Here is a 16,067-nt window from a genome sequence, read left to right on the forward strand (position 1 = left end):
GACATTGCCAGGACTTTTGGAGGTCTTCTTCCATGGATAAAAAGCACCAAACATGGCGGTGAATCATGTAGTTGTGATGGGTTTTCTCTGGTACACAACAAGCCAGTCCTCTACAATAAATAAAAAGCATGTGGTCCATTCTAAACCTGTCAATAAGCTTTAATTAGGACCCAACATGATTAGGTCCCTCCCTTTTGAGCAATAATTAGGTCAAAGTGAAATACCATAACTAAACCTAATCCCATGATTCTTTTATTTAGGTTTGCACATATGCAATATTGATGATATAGCATATTTGTTATTTCTCAAAATCCATCCATTAATTTGAATTAGAATTTTCATCATTACCATACCACCATCCATGCCTCTCTTGTATTTCATCATTATTGTTCTACCATTATTATTACCCTATAATAATGGTGAAAATTATAATTAGCCTATAAAAGAATCTATCATTTGGTAGTCCATTGCTTGTGCCCTTTGAGGAAAAAGAATAAAAAAAAAAGAATTCCTGAATCATTGATTTATGTGCAAGAAAGATAACATGAATCATTATCTTAATCTCACATATCATCCTAACATTTATATTTCAGAACAACATCAAGAAGGGAAAAAAAATTGCTTCATACATAATCGATTTGAGAAAAAGGAAAAGGTGTATTTATTTTCTTTAATGAAATGCTCATAGTAAAAGAAAAGAAAAAGGAAATTAAAGTTGCTTCAAGGTGTCTATTGTTGTGATGATGGTGCTTAGACCACAGAAATTTCCTCTGCATTATATCTTGCCAACAATGTTTTCATATAAGCTGACCAATTAATAATAATAGTCTGCCTTTGATTAGAATATTTATTCCAGTCATTGCATGAAGGACCAAAAGAAGAACATATTCTCTCTCTTTTCAAAAGGAAGAAGGAACATATTCTCTTAGGGTATTAGTATCGAGATTAGCCAGCCATACAACCCAAATGTTTCATATGATTAGCCATTCTATTTGTGCTTATACTATCTTGAATAATCCTCCTTTAAGACGAGTGCCATTCTTCTCTTTGCTTATTCCTTTGATGTAGTAATAGTTTTGGGAACAATATGGAATATACTGACTTGACTAGAAGAGATCAATGGACTACTGAATGATGAACCAATGATTTATGGACTTAGTATCTACTAAATTGCTTTGTTTGATTGCCCACATGATCACATGAACATGAAGGCACAAAAGCAAGGTAGACTGTCCAACCATTTCTCTCTCCTCTTTGGGCAAAAGGTGACGAGCCCATGAAGAAGGAACAGACAGACATTGATCAGATGAGCACAAATAGCTTTGTTTACTTCAATGATATGAATCTTTTACGTGAACACCACCCTGCCAACCATGCATGCATGTACAAGGAAACAATAGCAATTTGGATCATATACATATGTCACCAACACATTCTCCTCTTTCCATCATCAGCACCTAGTGGATTCCCCATTGATGTAGTCCAGAATGGCAATCACTGCAACGACGAAGGCCTGGTCATAGCTTGGTTGCACCACCACAAAGTAGAACTCCTTGCTTGCCATCATCTCCTTCTTCCCTACCTGTGACCATCACAAGGGACAAGTGATTAACATGGGTATGTATGCATTTGACCAAATTATGAGTTCTCTTCGTAATCTTACCTCAGCCACAACATTTCCTCGTCGATCTCTGATGATACAAGCTCGTTCGAGGAAAGATCCTCGTACCTCAAAATCCCAACTCCTGTTCTTCTTCGGTTCGATGTAGATTCGTGTGGTAGAATTCATCATGATCCTTGATTTTTGTTCTTGGAGGCTGAAAACCAGCTTGCTCGGCAGTTCATAGTCCATCAGGTAGCCTCTCCACTGATCGTTGAAGCTAAGCGCTTGCAGAACACCTCCCTAGGAGGGTAAAAAGAGCTGAGATAACACATTCGGAATCATAGCACGAGGATGAAGAGGTAAAGAGATTACCTTCCTACGAATGACGAGCAATGAGTTGCCATCGCCATCCCTGATCACGCACTCACCGCTGACGCCAAGAACACCGCAACCGTCCACCGCGAAAACGATGTGCTGGTTAGTGTTCATCACCACAAAGCCTCCTCCGTTGATGTTGCGAGGCCTCTTCCTTATCATTAGCACCGTCTGTGAATTGGAGCAAAATGTCTTGCTAACGATCGGGAGTAAAGTCGTCGCTCCACCCATGACTTGTTTCTTGAGCACATCTCCGAAGCCAAAACCTGTATTAATAGAGGTTGGAGGAACCACTGCAAGGTTGAACCTTGTTCAAGCTGTAAACCAAAACCAAGAATCCTGACCAAACTAAAGACTAGACAAGATGATATGATGGCCTACTTAGCTTGTGGAAGTCTAAAGGTGGTGGTTGTTTTCTTCACTCAACTTGGACAAAGTAAGAATCCTAAACTTGTGGTTCATCAAAGAAACATGTTGCTGCAGCTAAGAAAGCATCTTGGAATATGTTGCTTTCAAATGGATGAACTCGATTCGTTTAGCTTCTTAGCTAAGGCTCACCGGTACTGTCTGGCTTCCCCCTTCAGATCCAATCGACACATGTCTTTCGTTTACCGGATGGTGTCTTTTCGGTTGTGTTCAGAAACACAATGATGATTGCAGTCATACATCAGCAGTATGATTCTGAGATTCCAAAACACTATCCAGTTGCCATCTGAAAAGTTCATGCGGAGCTGGGAGAGCTCTTTGCCACTGGGCATGAATGATTCATGCTTCGTAAGCAGCTTCTGGCAAAACGAGAGACGGGCAAGACAGAGAGAAAGATGAATGAGTATGTATGGAATATTGATTTGTGTGGGAAGCGAGATGGAGGTTTCTATCCTTCATTCTGATCTCTTGTTTTGAAGCACGTCGAGTTCCATTCCCCTGTAATCCATTATCTGTGAGGGAAATCAGTTTAATGGTTTCTTTAACACCATTAAATCACAAGAAAGATAACTTGCAAGTTCTTCCATGTAAGAGGCAGTTGTCCCAAGTAAAACAAGAGTTTATTTAGACCATACAATTGCATGAAAAAGGCATATTGTATTGTGTTGAATCTGAGGTTGATAAAGCAGTTGAAAGACCATAGCAGCCAAGGTAACTTAATTCTCAGATCCTTGGAGTGCATTCAAATGTTTCAGATGAAAACTGATAGTGAGATGAGATTTCAGAACAAGTAGGCTTCCTACCTTATAAAAATTTGATAGATAGATAGATATATTATTAGATAAATAGACCATTTTATGGATGGATAAACAGATAGATAGAGATAGAGAAAAAGGAAAGGAGATAGAGGAGGAGGAGGAGGTGGTGGATAAGTATAAATCTTACCTGCTAAATTTTCATCCCAAAAAAAGAGAAAAAAAATACAAAGAAGATATTTCATAGCAAGTAGACTTCTCACCTTATAAATTTGAGAATAAGTAGATTTCTAGAATTATGACAAAATATTGAAAGGCTGTATTCACTTTGGATTCTGCTAAATGTAAGAGGCATTTTTCTTCTTTTTTTTTCCCTGAATTTTTGTTCAATCTAAGAGGTCATTGGTTGAACTGATTGATAAGTATGTAAGTTCATATGTTTAATAACAATAGCAAGGAAAAAAAATCAACATCAATATGAGTTTATTTTTTTTTATTATTTTGATTGAACTGGTTTTGATATTTATGCTGTCTGGATTTTTTTTTTTGTAATGTGATTTTGAAAAATAAAAAAATGTTGTTCATTATTTCATCTTTAATGGTACAATAATTAACATTTGGAAAAGTTGCTTATATGATTTCATGTTTATCCTTCTAACCAAATTTAAAATTATATATATATATATATATATATATATATATATATATATATATCTTCATAAAATCTAAAAACTTGCACATACTGACTCTAAACCACTTTAATACCTCTTTATAAAATTCATGTCGATGAATAAGAATTGTGGTGATATTTTAGGTATTTTATATTTGAATATGTATTCCAAAACTCAAACTAATTTATATTTGTGCCAATTGACTATATATAAATATATATACATAATTTTAGAAGGGCAAATACGTTATTTAAAGTTCCTGAAAGTATATAAATGTAAAAACATAATATAACCTTTTATAACTCGATTTCTCCTGTCCACGTCCACTAAGCGCATCCTGGCCGCCCATTCACTTCGCTTGGCCGCTCAATCTCGATCGCAGCCATCCATTCATCTGGCATCACCCACGCCGACTCCTGACCCTGCACACCTTTGATCTCGACCGTCCATCGCGAGATAAGCACGCCCTCTCTCTTCTTGATGGGTCTGTGATCAGATGAGCCGACGGCTGTGATCCTAGGAGAGGGCGACCGCGCCCTATCGCTTCCCACGATAGTTTAAGGTCAGGAGTCAACGTACGAAATGCTTGATCCAAGGGAGGCGAGCGAGATCGAGAGGTAAGAAGGAAGCTGAAGACGGGTCACTGTTGGCTTTTCTCTGCCTCTTTTATTCCAGATATGGAGCTCCTCTCTTTGGCGGCGGTTGTAATCGACGCGGTATCGACCAGGGCTTGAGATCGCCAGCGGAACCCGAAGCGGAGGCATCACAGAGGGGAAGAATCCAGCGAAATATTTAGGCCTTGCTTCCAATCCGAATCTACGGAAGAATCGTTGAGGTGCAATCGAGAGGAGGAAGGAGGAGGAGCTCGTCCGTCGTTACTGCCGCCGTGCTTCTCTTCACTCGAAGTAGTGGTTCCCAGCCATGTATCCCCTCATCGACCTTATGAAAGGTTGGGACTCGTCAAGCCTTTTTCTTGGTCTTTCTCTTGAAATTTTCTTGATGGTTCTTGATTACTTTTTGATGCTATTGGGGTTTCTTGCATGGATCTGTTTTGCGGACGGTGGAATCTGGAATCTCGCCTTTTCTGGCGTGGTTTGTGAGGAAGGTTTCGTGGAATTTTGTCGGTGCTGTATTCTTCCTCGATTAGGGTTTTGTGTCGGAGGATTTTGGTCTGACGTCCTCATTTTATTCGTTGCTGCGTATGTTTGGGTTTGTGGTTTTTGATTTTCTGGGATCTGATGGGACCGTGGGTTGTAAATATCCGTTTTTTTGGGTTATGTAGAATGGTAAAAAACAAAAGAAAATAAAATGCATGAGGAATAATAGAGTATTCTTTCGTATTTAGCAAGATCATAACAACCAAAGTTCATAATCGATGGTCGTCTGTTTATTAGAGAATGATAAGAGTTTGAGAGTGGAATGAAATATGAAGATTTCCACGGTTAAAGAGGAGATTAAGAGCAATAACATTGGGAACTTTGGGTTTTGCATGCCACTAATATGCTTATACAGATTTTTATAGTTAAACAACGTCTGATTTCCAATTTTGGATAAACAGATAAATAAGAAAATATGTCGTTTTAATCATCTCAGCAAATCTTGTCATCATCAACCTTTTCTTATTTTATCTTGTTAAAGTCAGTTGCAATTGCTGGATAAAGAATATCGATACCTTGCTAAAAAAATGTAATGAAACAAAGAAAAAAAGCATGTGAACAAGGCGAAGAATTTATACATATAAATTTAGGATCTAAGATTCCCTTAACACCGGCAATGAGGATCTCTATTCCCTCCTAACCATACAAAAAGCAAGGAAAGAAAAGACCTAAGGATCAACATATTTGAATTTATGCTGTAAAACAGGGGTATCTGTACTTTTGAATGAAATACATTTTATCTGGATGTCAAGATTTTATTGGAGCTGGTTCTTGAGTATAACAATTAACAAGAAAAAAGGTCGTTCTGATAATTAAATCCGATTTTCAGAATCATTAAAAATTTTAGTGAACTCATTAGTAGCTGTTAGCTCCTGTGTATCTAGAGTTGAAAAGAAAGTTGGTAATTGTACTCAAATGAAATCCAGGCATCTAGGATTGCGGCACTAGTGGCTGGGAGGAAAACTTTCTTAATTGTTTACTTACACGCACACAATTATGTAATTGAATGAATCCAGCTGTGTGCTCCAGCTACGTGCTCCATCATATTGTGCCATATGTGGTGAACAAATTGTTACCACTTTTTGTATTGGCGATGAATGGATAAAGTGGATTGGAAACTATGTTTTGGTACCTGTATGTGAAATATATGTATTGTTTTGTGATTGTGAAAGAGGTTGTAGACCATGATTCTTGGAATCTTAAAGATCTTAGGTGAATACTACGAGGTACAGTGCTACCATATAGATAAGATTGAGCATTTCAAGTTATTTAACATCACTAAATGAGTGAAGCAATGCAATCTTATTACAGAGGGAAAATTTTCCCTCTATGGTATGACTTTTCTCAAAAGTTTCAATGACCAAGAAATTTTTTTTTCTCAATGACCAAGAAATGTTGATCTATTGCAAAACACAATTGATATCTTATCAGCCTGATAACCATAAGGAACACAATAAAACACATAATCGAGAAGACATAGGTGCAAGTTTTATAGGACAAGAGTCCATTTTCTACTGCAGAACTATGTTTAAGTTGCATTTTCATCGGAAAGTAAGAATTGTAAGCAAAAGTTGGTGAAACACAAACACAAACTTTTAGCAGCACTGAGTGACGCCTGCAGCATTCTGGTGCCTTGTTCTGATTATCTTTCTTTCTGTAGCATTGGTAAAAATGTTGCCTTTTAATCAATATTTTTATTGTTACAAATTGTTGCTATTCTAGGTTGAGTCAGCTTTTGTAAGCGTGGCAACTATGTCATGGTCAAAATGCTAATAGGTTATATCTGAGTCTTGAATTTTTTTTTTCAATAGCATTTCTCTACTTGACTCAATGTATATAAAACTTACATCTTCATGTGGTCAATTTGTGATGTCTAGCATAAAGAAGTTTTAATTGAAATGGTTGGCTCTAGACAGATGTTGATTTGTATTATCGAACTGTTGTGTAATTTTTGCTATATTTAATATGCTTATCTACGGATCACTCTAAGTTTTGGTCATTATAAATCTTATTTGCAGGAGTGGGATAATTCTTCATGGAGCTTGCTTTTTTATTGAAATACTATATGTAACCCAGAACTATATTTTTTCAATTTTCAAATTATGATGAATTTATCCAACAAAGGTCTTGCAGACAGCAAGGTTGCAAAGTTGAGTTCATTGAACAGGGTCACCACATTAAATCCTAGTGCAGCCGAATTTGTTCCTTCAGCCCTTAAATATACCTATGGAGTCACCAAAAGTGCAGAGTCAACAAAGTTTGATCTTCCAGGGTCTTCTAGAAAAGCAGTCTTAGACCAAACAGGGTCTAATACTTCAAATAATTCAGATGATGAGATACACCAGTACTGGCGTGACCAGCTTCCTGATGACATCACTCCTGACTTTGAAGTCATTGGAGAAGAAGAGTTGCATGAACCTTCTCACCTTACACTTGCAGGTTTCTCAGTTCATGATGGTGTTGAACAATCAAAATTTTCAGCATTAGCGACTGGCCAGACATTGAATATGCGGCAAGATCTTTCTTCTCCTACCACTGATATTGGAAATATGGGATATCCTGGATCTGTTAACTATAAACAACAATCATCAGTTGCTTCCATGATTTCAGCTTCTAATATGAAGGGAAAATCATTCATTGGTGAACAGCATGGGAAGGTACTTTATGATGGAGATTTGAATGCTGATTTGGTGGGGAATTTGATGGGGAATTTGATGGGTGATAATGTGTTTCTTCAGAACTCAATCACTGATCCCATAGAATACTTATCATCACAATTTCCTGGTTTTGCCGTTCAGAGCCTTTTAGATGTTTATTATGCAAATGGATGTGATTTGACCTTGACCATTGAGATTCTGACTCAGCTTGAGGTGTGTGTGCATCCATCCAGACTTCTGTTCTTTTAAATAAATTATCAAAAATTGGTGCCTGATTAGGATATGTATCTTGGATTATAAGAAATCAGAACTTGGATCCATCTTTATATTACCATTTAGTTGATAATTCACAAGGCAACAATCACAGATATGAATTCGTCAGGATTTTGATGTCTAGGATCTCCTCGAATGATTTATAGTTAGCTGTTCTGTTCAATTCTTAAAATAATGTGTTTTACCATCTATGCCTAAATCAGTCAGCTAGCTAGTTGACAATGCACCACGTCATCGGAATTCAAGTTTATAAGTGTAGCTATGGATATTACTCTAACTCAATATATATTTTAAATTGACTGAAAAGTCCAGAAAGCATAATATGAAAACCAGAATTTATTCCATTTTCTACATTGAAATATATTCAGATTGCTTGGCTGTATTATCTGAAGTATAAACCTGATAATTAGAAAATGTATTTGTCAATATACATGTGAGTAGTATCATGTTCTAGGATATATTAAATAGAAACAGAAAGCAGAAGAAAATCACTTTGGAAGCTTCTAAGCACCATGGGAACTATTATATATCTTTTATTTCACTAGATGGATCTCTTGGTCTTTAAACAAATGAGAAATTGTGGTTCTTCGTCTGTCCCTTTCAACAAAGTAATCAAATATAAATCTTTCATAATAGAATATGGGAAAATTGTATATATACACCGTTTTAAATGCTTTTAGGAAGCAGTATTATCTCAAGTGTAAGTGGATTGATATCTAGAGAGATGCCTATATTTTTAAAATGTTAATGTAGGGAACATCTGTCTATTGATCTTTCTAGGTGACTTGTATGTGACTACCTTTGCTTTCATGTGTTATTTGCTGACCATAATGGAATAAGGTGCTGTATTTGTTAATGATAGTGCTTTCATTGTTGTTTGCTTTGCTTTTAAAGATTTTACCATGCAATACTACTAGAGTTTTGCTGATGAATTTGTTTGAAATAATAAAACCATCTTGGCTGATGCTATGTCTTTAAGTTATATATCACTTGGCATAATGACTTGTTTGAGGGTTGATATTCAATTTTTTGTATTGCAGCTTCAAGTTGATTCCGGCTCTGACCAAAACCTTAGCACAAATTCCTTGGCTGCTCCAAACTTTAGCCCGATGGACTTTCCAGCTCTTCCATTAGCAGACACTCAAAATCAGTTGTCAAAGTATACTGGAGAAGATGTTCAACATGGTTTTAATATGCACAAATCTTCTTCTGGTACATCAAGAGGTGATATTGATTTTGCTTCAACTGTTAGAAAATTAGCATTGCAGGATTCTGGTCACTGGAAGTATGATAGAAAAGGCTCTGCTGATACTGGTGTTGGTTCAAGTAGCAATTCCCAACAGTTGGCTACTTCATATAATGGTCTTAGCAAAATGGTTTACGGGGATAAATGGCATGGTTCAGGTCCAGCTCGGTCATCTCCTGTTTGGCTTGAGACTGGGGAAGCAGTGGGTAATATTTTTAGTATATCTTCTTTTACTGCTCACCATATTTCCATGAATTTTTACTGGATTTATCTAAAGTTTCCCCTTATCTATGTTTCCATTTCTGAGATTACAGCAAATATATATTCAGAGTCAAGAGAAGAAGCTCGTGATTTTGCACGTCTTCGAAATGCATGCTTTGAACAGGTAGATGTGCTCCTTATAATGATGTTTATGTACATTAGGACACCATATGAGTAGACTTATCATGAACTCGCAAATTGTGCATGAGGGCATCGTTAGTATGTATCAAAATCAATAACGTGCAAGAATCATATGAGATGGTTGGAACATTTACATGTTAGGGCTAAGATGATCTTATTGAGGAGGTAAGCGGACTCATATAGATTTTCAAGTAACATGTGAGTGTACTACAACTTAGTAGACATTTGAAACATGTGCTATTCAGGGACAGACGATCGCTTTGGGGATTTGTCACATACTCTCTCAGGGTCGTTGGAAATCATCCTAACATCAAATTGTACATTTTTACTTATTGTTTCTATGTGGTCTTAGTGTTTCCTGTTGTGCCTCTTGTAGTGTGGCAATACTGTTGGATTATGTGTGTAGTAGTTATGTATTCTTAAGTTTACTCACTTTTGTTTTGTTACATGGATTGAATTGGAAATTTGAGCTGTGTTGTTGAGACCATAAGTCACAAATGGTTGACAGGCAAGACAAGCATACCTCATTGGCAACAAGGCTCTAGCAAAGGAACTGAGTTTGAAGGGTCAGTTGTACAACATGCAGATGAAAGCAGCTCATGAAAAAGCTAAAGAAACAATTTACCAGAGAAGGTTGGTCAGTCATCACTCTGTAGTGTACGCCTGTCATTTGGTTCCTAATCTTATCAATTTTTTATGCCTAATTTTAACAGCAGTAGTAGTTTGTGTTTCTTTTGATATACTAAGTACACTCTTTTAACTGTGTAAACATATGTTTTGTTTTTAAAGGTTGTGAAGTAATTAGAGTCACCATTTCTGTTCTGTACTTCAGCCAATAGTTCTGCTGCTGCCACCAAATGAGACTCTCATTCATATAACTAATCGAAGTTGAGAATTTTGAATATCCCAATGTAAATTTACAGCCTTGGTATATGGATAAACAAAAGCATCACTTGTACAACTTTTACCAGAGGAACAATTGAAGTTGACTGAAGTATCTTTCTTCAGTCATCATGTTATTGGAATATATCTATATCATATTTAGAGCTGTCGTTACCTAAAAGTTAGCAGAATTGCATTGGTGAAATAAGCATGTCCTTGTAAGGTTTATTTTCTACTGGCCTTCTGGGGCTTCCATGAAGAGCGTAGAGATGTTGGTCAGCTTGTTGAAGTAATATTGTACTCTATAACACGTTGTGGTTGTGTTTGTGTTTTAGACCACAGATCACATAACAACATTTGTTGGATTTCCTACGTATCTTTCAGGAACCCATCTTCTGAGGTCCTTGGCTGCAGCCGCGGGCAGGATCATCTTATCGATCTGCATGGCCTTCATGTCGGTGAAGCCATACATGTTCTACATCGTGAACTGAGAGCCATGAGGAACACGGCAAGGGCTGCTGGGCAGCAACTGCACGCCCTGATATGCGTCGGGACTGGTCACCACACCAAGGGCTCACGAACACCTGCCAGGCTTCCTGTGGCAATCGAGCAGTACCTGGTGGAGGAAGGCCTTCGCTTCACCCAGCCTCAGCCCGGTCTGCTCCGTGTTGTGATATACTGACACAAAATGAGAAGAAAAAAAAAAGTATAGAAGAGGGTCGTGAATTATAGAAAATGAAAAAAAAAAAGTGTCTAGCATTGTAACATTAACAATGGTGGCTTTCTGGACACGTTTTGTTAGCCATTCTGTGGAATTATTTGATTCCAGGGGGAATTATTTTTTGTGAGAAGATCATGTTGTTTCTCTAAATATGATTCTCTTACATTTGTGCATATAACACTGCATATGAACGGAATAAATTTATGTCTCACTTTTGTGGATCAGGAAAAAGATTAGGGTGCCATTACTGAAACACTTTCAACTGCATGTTATTTGCAATGTGGTGTAAGCAAAGGTGATGAAAACAAAAAAGAAAAAAGAAAATGGTGGCAAACCCTTTTTCTAGTTAGAGGTCAAATCTTTCTATTATTATTCTTGAGATTCCAAATCAGTAGTTGCTGATTAGTAATTCAATGCTTGATCTTAACATTTACAACTTACATGTGGGTATTAACTGATTTCGTATCATACAAGTTGTTGACAGCAGATGTTGAAGTTTGTGGTACTATGCGTGCGCACAGCAAGATGAGGACAGGAAGAAAAAAGAGTTCTTCCAAGTTTGACTCATCTGAAAGTGACAAGAGGCTGGTTGTAGATTTTGATGTGTGCATGAATCTGCTTGTGACTGCACTGCTTTGAAGTCTTCCGGAGTCGTAGAATTAGCTTTGTTAGGAACCTGAGCATGAACACAGTTGTCCACATGGTTATCAAAAGTGATCTGCTGCTTTCTGAACAAGCACCTGTTGACCAAAAAGTGATCATAAGATACCCAATCAAGTTGGCTCACTGTCCTGAATCATTCCAGCATCTGGGAGAATAGTTGCCCCTTTCCATGAGGCAGTTGATGGTTTCATTCATGCTTTGACTTTCTTGCTGAATCTTGATCAGTTGACTTTGTCCCATGCTGCTGCTTAGTAGCTTCATCTGACCACGACATTTTCTTCACATTTGACGTTGAACAATGCGGTCAAAACAGCCGAGGGCTGCGAACCCGAAGATAAGTGATTCGACTTTTATCTCATCAACGTGCAAGAACAATTTAACTGGGAGCTCTTCTTTTGGTGGAACCTCCACTGGGTTCTCTGTTGTTTTGTAGCATGGATGAGCCTCGTAGTTCTTCCAATCCTCTGTTAAAGTTCTTTCCGATTCGATGAAAAGTCTTCTTTTCCCAAGAGCAATTTGCATGCTTTATCATCATTCATCGTTGAGCTCTGTTTCAGATCATATGCAGTATGAAATGCTAGAATATGTGTTCTCCAAGCCTGTGGTACAGGCCGTGGCACACCTTCCAACGGAGGATGCAAATGTGGAATTGAGTAGAGATCTTTTTTTTGTGTATAGTGGATCTCATCCCACCCACAGTGGGAGCCATTGTTTTACTCTCTCGAGGTGCATTGGTGCCGTCAACTATCTGTGATCTATCGCAAGGCATCTCTACTTTAGTTTCCTTGCCTGAGGTGTCTCTACCCCCTTCCTCACAAGTCCTCTCATTGCCATTTTATCTGTATCTCGAGAGTTCAACACTAGGGAGAAGCGTTCATGGACCACATGGCAGAGCTGTTCATCTCCTTCACCTAGAAATCATACCTTGCTTCCATCAACATCTTCGCCCCCCCCTCTCTCTCTCTCTCTCTCCTGTTTCTATTATGAAGAGTTGCAACTTGTTTCCTATGCTATTTCCTTTGCGTTGAATCTGTTCAAGAGTCAATCTTCTGTAGCAGGGCAAAACCGCAGCGATCACCACCGGTGCAAGCAATTATCATATGGGGAAAGTGGTGGCCCAAGCTTCTCCTTTGACCTGCAGCGTGCTTAATGTATGACATCGAGGGTTGTGGACGTACGTGGAGGAATGGAGAACGACACAGTGCAGGATAGTTTAGTGGCAGTAGCATCATGGTGAGCGACGAGGAGACGACATAGGGGAACGAACGCAGAGGTCCATCTGATCTCGGGGACTGTTTCCAGGGGATGGGTTAAGTCCACGGAGATCTGGATTTGGAGCTGCGTGATGTGGTGCGAATGATGGTTTGAGTGGGTCAACTCCGTTCGACACACGCGTCGGTCCGACAAGCACAAGATCCTGCCATCGCCACCTTGTCGTGACACTTGCTCTGTGCACTCTGGGAGAAAGGAGAAAGAAGGCTTTGGTGGCGCCGCTCACTCCCAGCTGGAATGCTGGAACCGATGAGGCTCTGGGATCTGTGACTTGCCTGCGATCTTCTTATCTCCCACTTCCTTCTTCTTTGATTTCATCTGCACTGCGATCAGATGATTGATTCTTCTGCTGCTGCAAAGAAAAGAAGAAGAAGAAGAAGTAGTAGAAAGGTGGTGTTCTTAGTTACCCACAACCAATCTTTGACTGCAAGTCTCATGGGTTTGGAATTATCTGATATATATATATATAAAGATATCAAATTTGCATGTGTGGATCACAACTTGCCCATTGTTCTTTCTTTCTGATGCAAAAGGAACTTGAGATGAACTCATTCATTGAAGTGGAATTGGAATTGGAATTGGTAAAGCTTAAACCTAACATGGATTCTCAAGATCAACTGTGAAGAACATTCAATGGTGTGCATGCACAAATAAAGCTCATAACCTTCATGTGAGAGATTAAACTTTGTCACACATCTTTCAATGCAGCATAAATAAACAAATTCAATTCATGGCATTGAGATTTGAAAAGACATACTTAAAAAAATAAAAATATCCTGAAACTTGAAAGATGGGAAGAAATGTGGTTTATATTTAACTCATTATATTTGAGATGCAATGAGATCCATATGAAGTCAGGTATGGAAGCTTGAATTGATATGAGAGCTGAGATGAAATAAATTGAATTGCATGGTACAAATTTGCATAGTCTATACTGTCTCTCTCACCATCCCCTTCATTTGGCATGCATTTGTTGCATTGATATGCTAAATGTGCTGTGTGTTGGACTGAAACGTATCCCAAGCTGACCTGATGGCCACTGTTACCTGTGCCATGGCATCTCATTCGTAGCCCCAACAGTAGAAGGAATCCAACTGCTCGCCTTATTATGGCTGCAAGATGATGTTGTTAGCTTTCCAAGCACAAGCACGCTTCCATGTCCCTACGCCGCTGTAGGGTGGCTGGGTTCTACCCCTCGCCACCTCTGTGCAGTGCCAGTTGCCATACGATGTGATGGGAGGCAGCAAAGCTGCTCCTGAAAGCTCAGATGTGCATGCCCCCAAGCTCTTTCGAGAGGGATTGCTTCTTTGGCCATCAAGATCTGATCCCAACCCTTCTCTCTTCAAGGACAGAACCATGTGCTCGCCGAAATGTATGCAACCGCACAAGGCTTCTGTCAGCAAACTCGGCACGGAAAAGCGAACCTTGCATTCGTCTCATGATCGTAATCCATGCATGGGGAGCGCTCAATGCTCAGTCGAGAGAGGATATTTGTGGAGCGTAGAGGCTGAGAAGGGTTGGTGAATCGTCAGCAGTGACCTTAGACCGATACAATATGGCCATGGCAATTCTGTAGCACTTTGCTCACCGTCTATATAACCCCTCCATCGATCCCATTTGCCGAAGGAAGTTCCAGGTAGTCGCTTGGCTTCTCTCTCTGTCTCTTCCAAGTGCTCTCTGTAGTGCAGAAACGAATGAGAAGATTGTAGACACTCTCAGCAAGCAAGCAAGCGCGCTTTCTCTGTCTCTCTCTCTCTCTCTCTGCCTCTTTGTTAGGATCTGAAACATGAGGGTAAGGAATAAAGCATCTTCTCTCTCGTTCTCTATCTCTCATTGTCATCAACATTTTGACGGAGTTTGTGGCTTGTGTTGGCTTTAGATCTTGAGTTGGGTGCAAAACAAGTTCAATGGGAGACCAGAGAAGAAGTGTTCTGCTTCTCGTGAGTGAGCTTCCCATTCTTGCTTTGATCTGTGTCATCTATCTTCCGTCTGGCATCGTGTAGAATGATCACACTATTCATCAGGTGCTTCAGCTCCTGGAAATGAACGCAGCGAGTGGCCGCAGGCCCTGTTGGCAATCGGAACATTCGGCATCAACGACATGAAACAAGACCCACAAATCGCAGAAAACTTGGATGCTTCAGAAGACTTGCTTGATTTCACGGCAGAAGAAGTGAACACACTACAGAAAGAGCTAGCAAAGCTGCTGAGCCGAAAGCCAAAGTGTAGCACCAGCGGATCCGAGATCGCCGAAGAAGAAGAAGAAGAAGGTAGAGCTAATCTGCCACTGAACAGGTTTCTCAATTGCCCGTCGAGCTTGGAGGTCGACAGGACCACCAGCTTGAAGCTCGACAACAATGGCGATCTCTCCCCCTACACCAAGATCATACTGAGCAAAGTGAAGGATGCATTACAGGGCAACCGCAATGCCATCAAGAAGAAATCACTTTCATTTCTTCTGAAGAAGATATGTGTCTGTGGGAGTGGCTTCGAGTCACCTCCAAGCTTCAGAGACCCCATTCCTGAGCCAAGGATCGAGAAGGTATGGCAAATTCTTGTTTGCTTTCTTCCTCGTGGAGATTTGTCATCTACGTGAAGCCTTCATGCGAACCTTGGATGACAGATTCTCAAGGCAATTCTTACCAAGAAGAGCTCTGCTCCAACATCAATGAGAAGCTACTTGGAGAGCAAACCCAACGAGAAGTTGCAGGCATCAAAGGTGGAGGAGGATGACCGTAGGAAAGACCAGTGTAGATGGGTTAAGACAGATTCCGAGTGTAAGACAATCAATTCTTGCATTACAATGGTAATACCATGTTTTGATGGCCACTGATGTGAAACTGTTCTTGCTTGCAGATATCGTTCTAGAGATCTAGAAACCAATATGGCATTGAGTGTCAGTATGATCGAAGGCAGCTCTCTCTCTCTCTCTCTCTCTCTCTCTCTCTCTCTCTCTCTCTCTCT

The 16,067-nt window shown here is 39.3% G+C and overlaps 3 protein-coding genes across 4 annotated transcripts; 2 read left to right on the forward strand and 1 right to left on the reverse strand.

Annotated features, from left to right (window-relative positions):
• Nucleotides 1–1,307: 1,307 nt before the first annotated feature.
• LOC135613651 (protein LURP-one-related 6-like) lies at nt 1,308–2,259 on the reverse strand. Its single transcript, XM_065110685.1, has 3 exons — nt 1,976–2,259; nt 1,664–1,903; nt 1,308–1,582 (listed from the first exon to the last, which is right to left on the reverse strand). The coding sequence occupies exons 1-3, from the start codon at nt 2,207–2,209 to the stop codon at nt 1,451–1,453; spliced, it is 606 nt and encodes a 201-aa protein (XP_064966757.1). The 5' UTR covers nt 2,210–2,259; the 3' UTR covers nt 1,308–1,450.
• Nucleotides 2,260–4,411: 2,152 nt separating this feature from the next.
• Nucleotides 4,412–11,298, forward strand: LOC135610573 (polyadenylate-binding protein-interacting protein 7-like). Of its 2 annotated transcripts, XM_065105238.1 has the most exons (6): nt 4,412–4,779; nt 7,006–7,857; nt 8,958–9,369; nt 9,478–9,548; nt 10,074–10,198; nt 10,832–11,298. In XM_065105238.1, the coding sequence occupies exons 2-6, from the start codon at nt 7,090–7,092 to the stop codon at nt 11,127–11,129; spliced, it is 1,674 nt and encodes a 557-aa protein (XP_064961310.1). In that variant the 5' UTR covers nt 4,412–4,779; nt 7,006–7,089; the 3' UTR covers nt 11,130–11,298. The 2 variants fall into 2 exon arrangements, with proteins under 2 accessions (XP_064961310.1, XP_064961305.1); XM_065105233.1 differs by having other exon boundaries at nt 8,958–9,548.
• A 3,038-nt stretch (nt 11,299–14,336) lies between these two features.
• Nucleotides 14,337–15,861, forward strand: LOC135612166 (protein DEEPER ROOTING 1-like). Its single transcript, XM_065108054.1, has 2 exons — nt 14,337–14,475; nt 15,128–15,861. Exons 1-2 carry the CDS (start codon nt 14,337–14,339, stop codon nt 15,697–15,699), a joined length of 711 nt encoding a protein of 236 aa, XP_064964126.1. The 3' UTR covers nt 15,700–15,861.
• Nucleotides 15,862–16,067: the final 206 nt, after the last annotated feature.

The sequence above is a fragment of the Musa acuminata genome, chromosome BXJ1-2 (genome assembly GCF_036884655.1).
Source record: "Musa acuminata AAA Group cultivar baxijiao chromosome BXJ1-2, Cavendish_Baxijiao_AAA, whole genome shotgun sequence".
Taxonomy (NCBI): domain Eukaryota; kingdom Viridiplantae; phylum Streptophyta; class Magnoliopsida; order Zingiberales; family Musaceae; genus Musa; species Musa acuminata.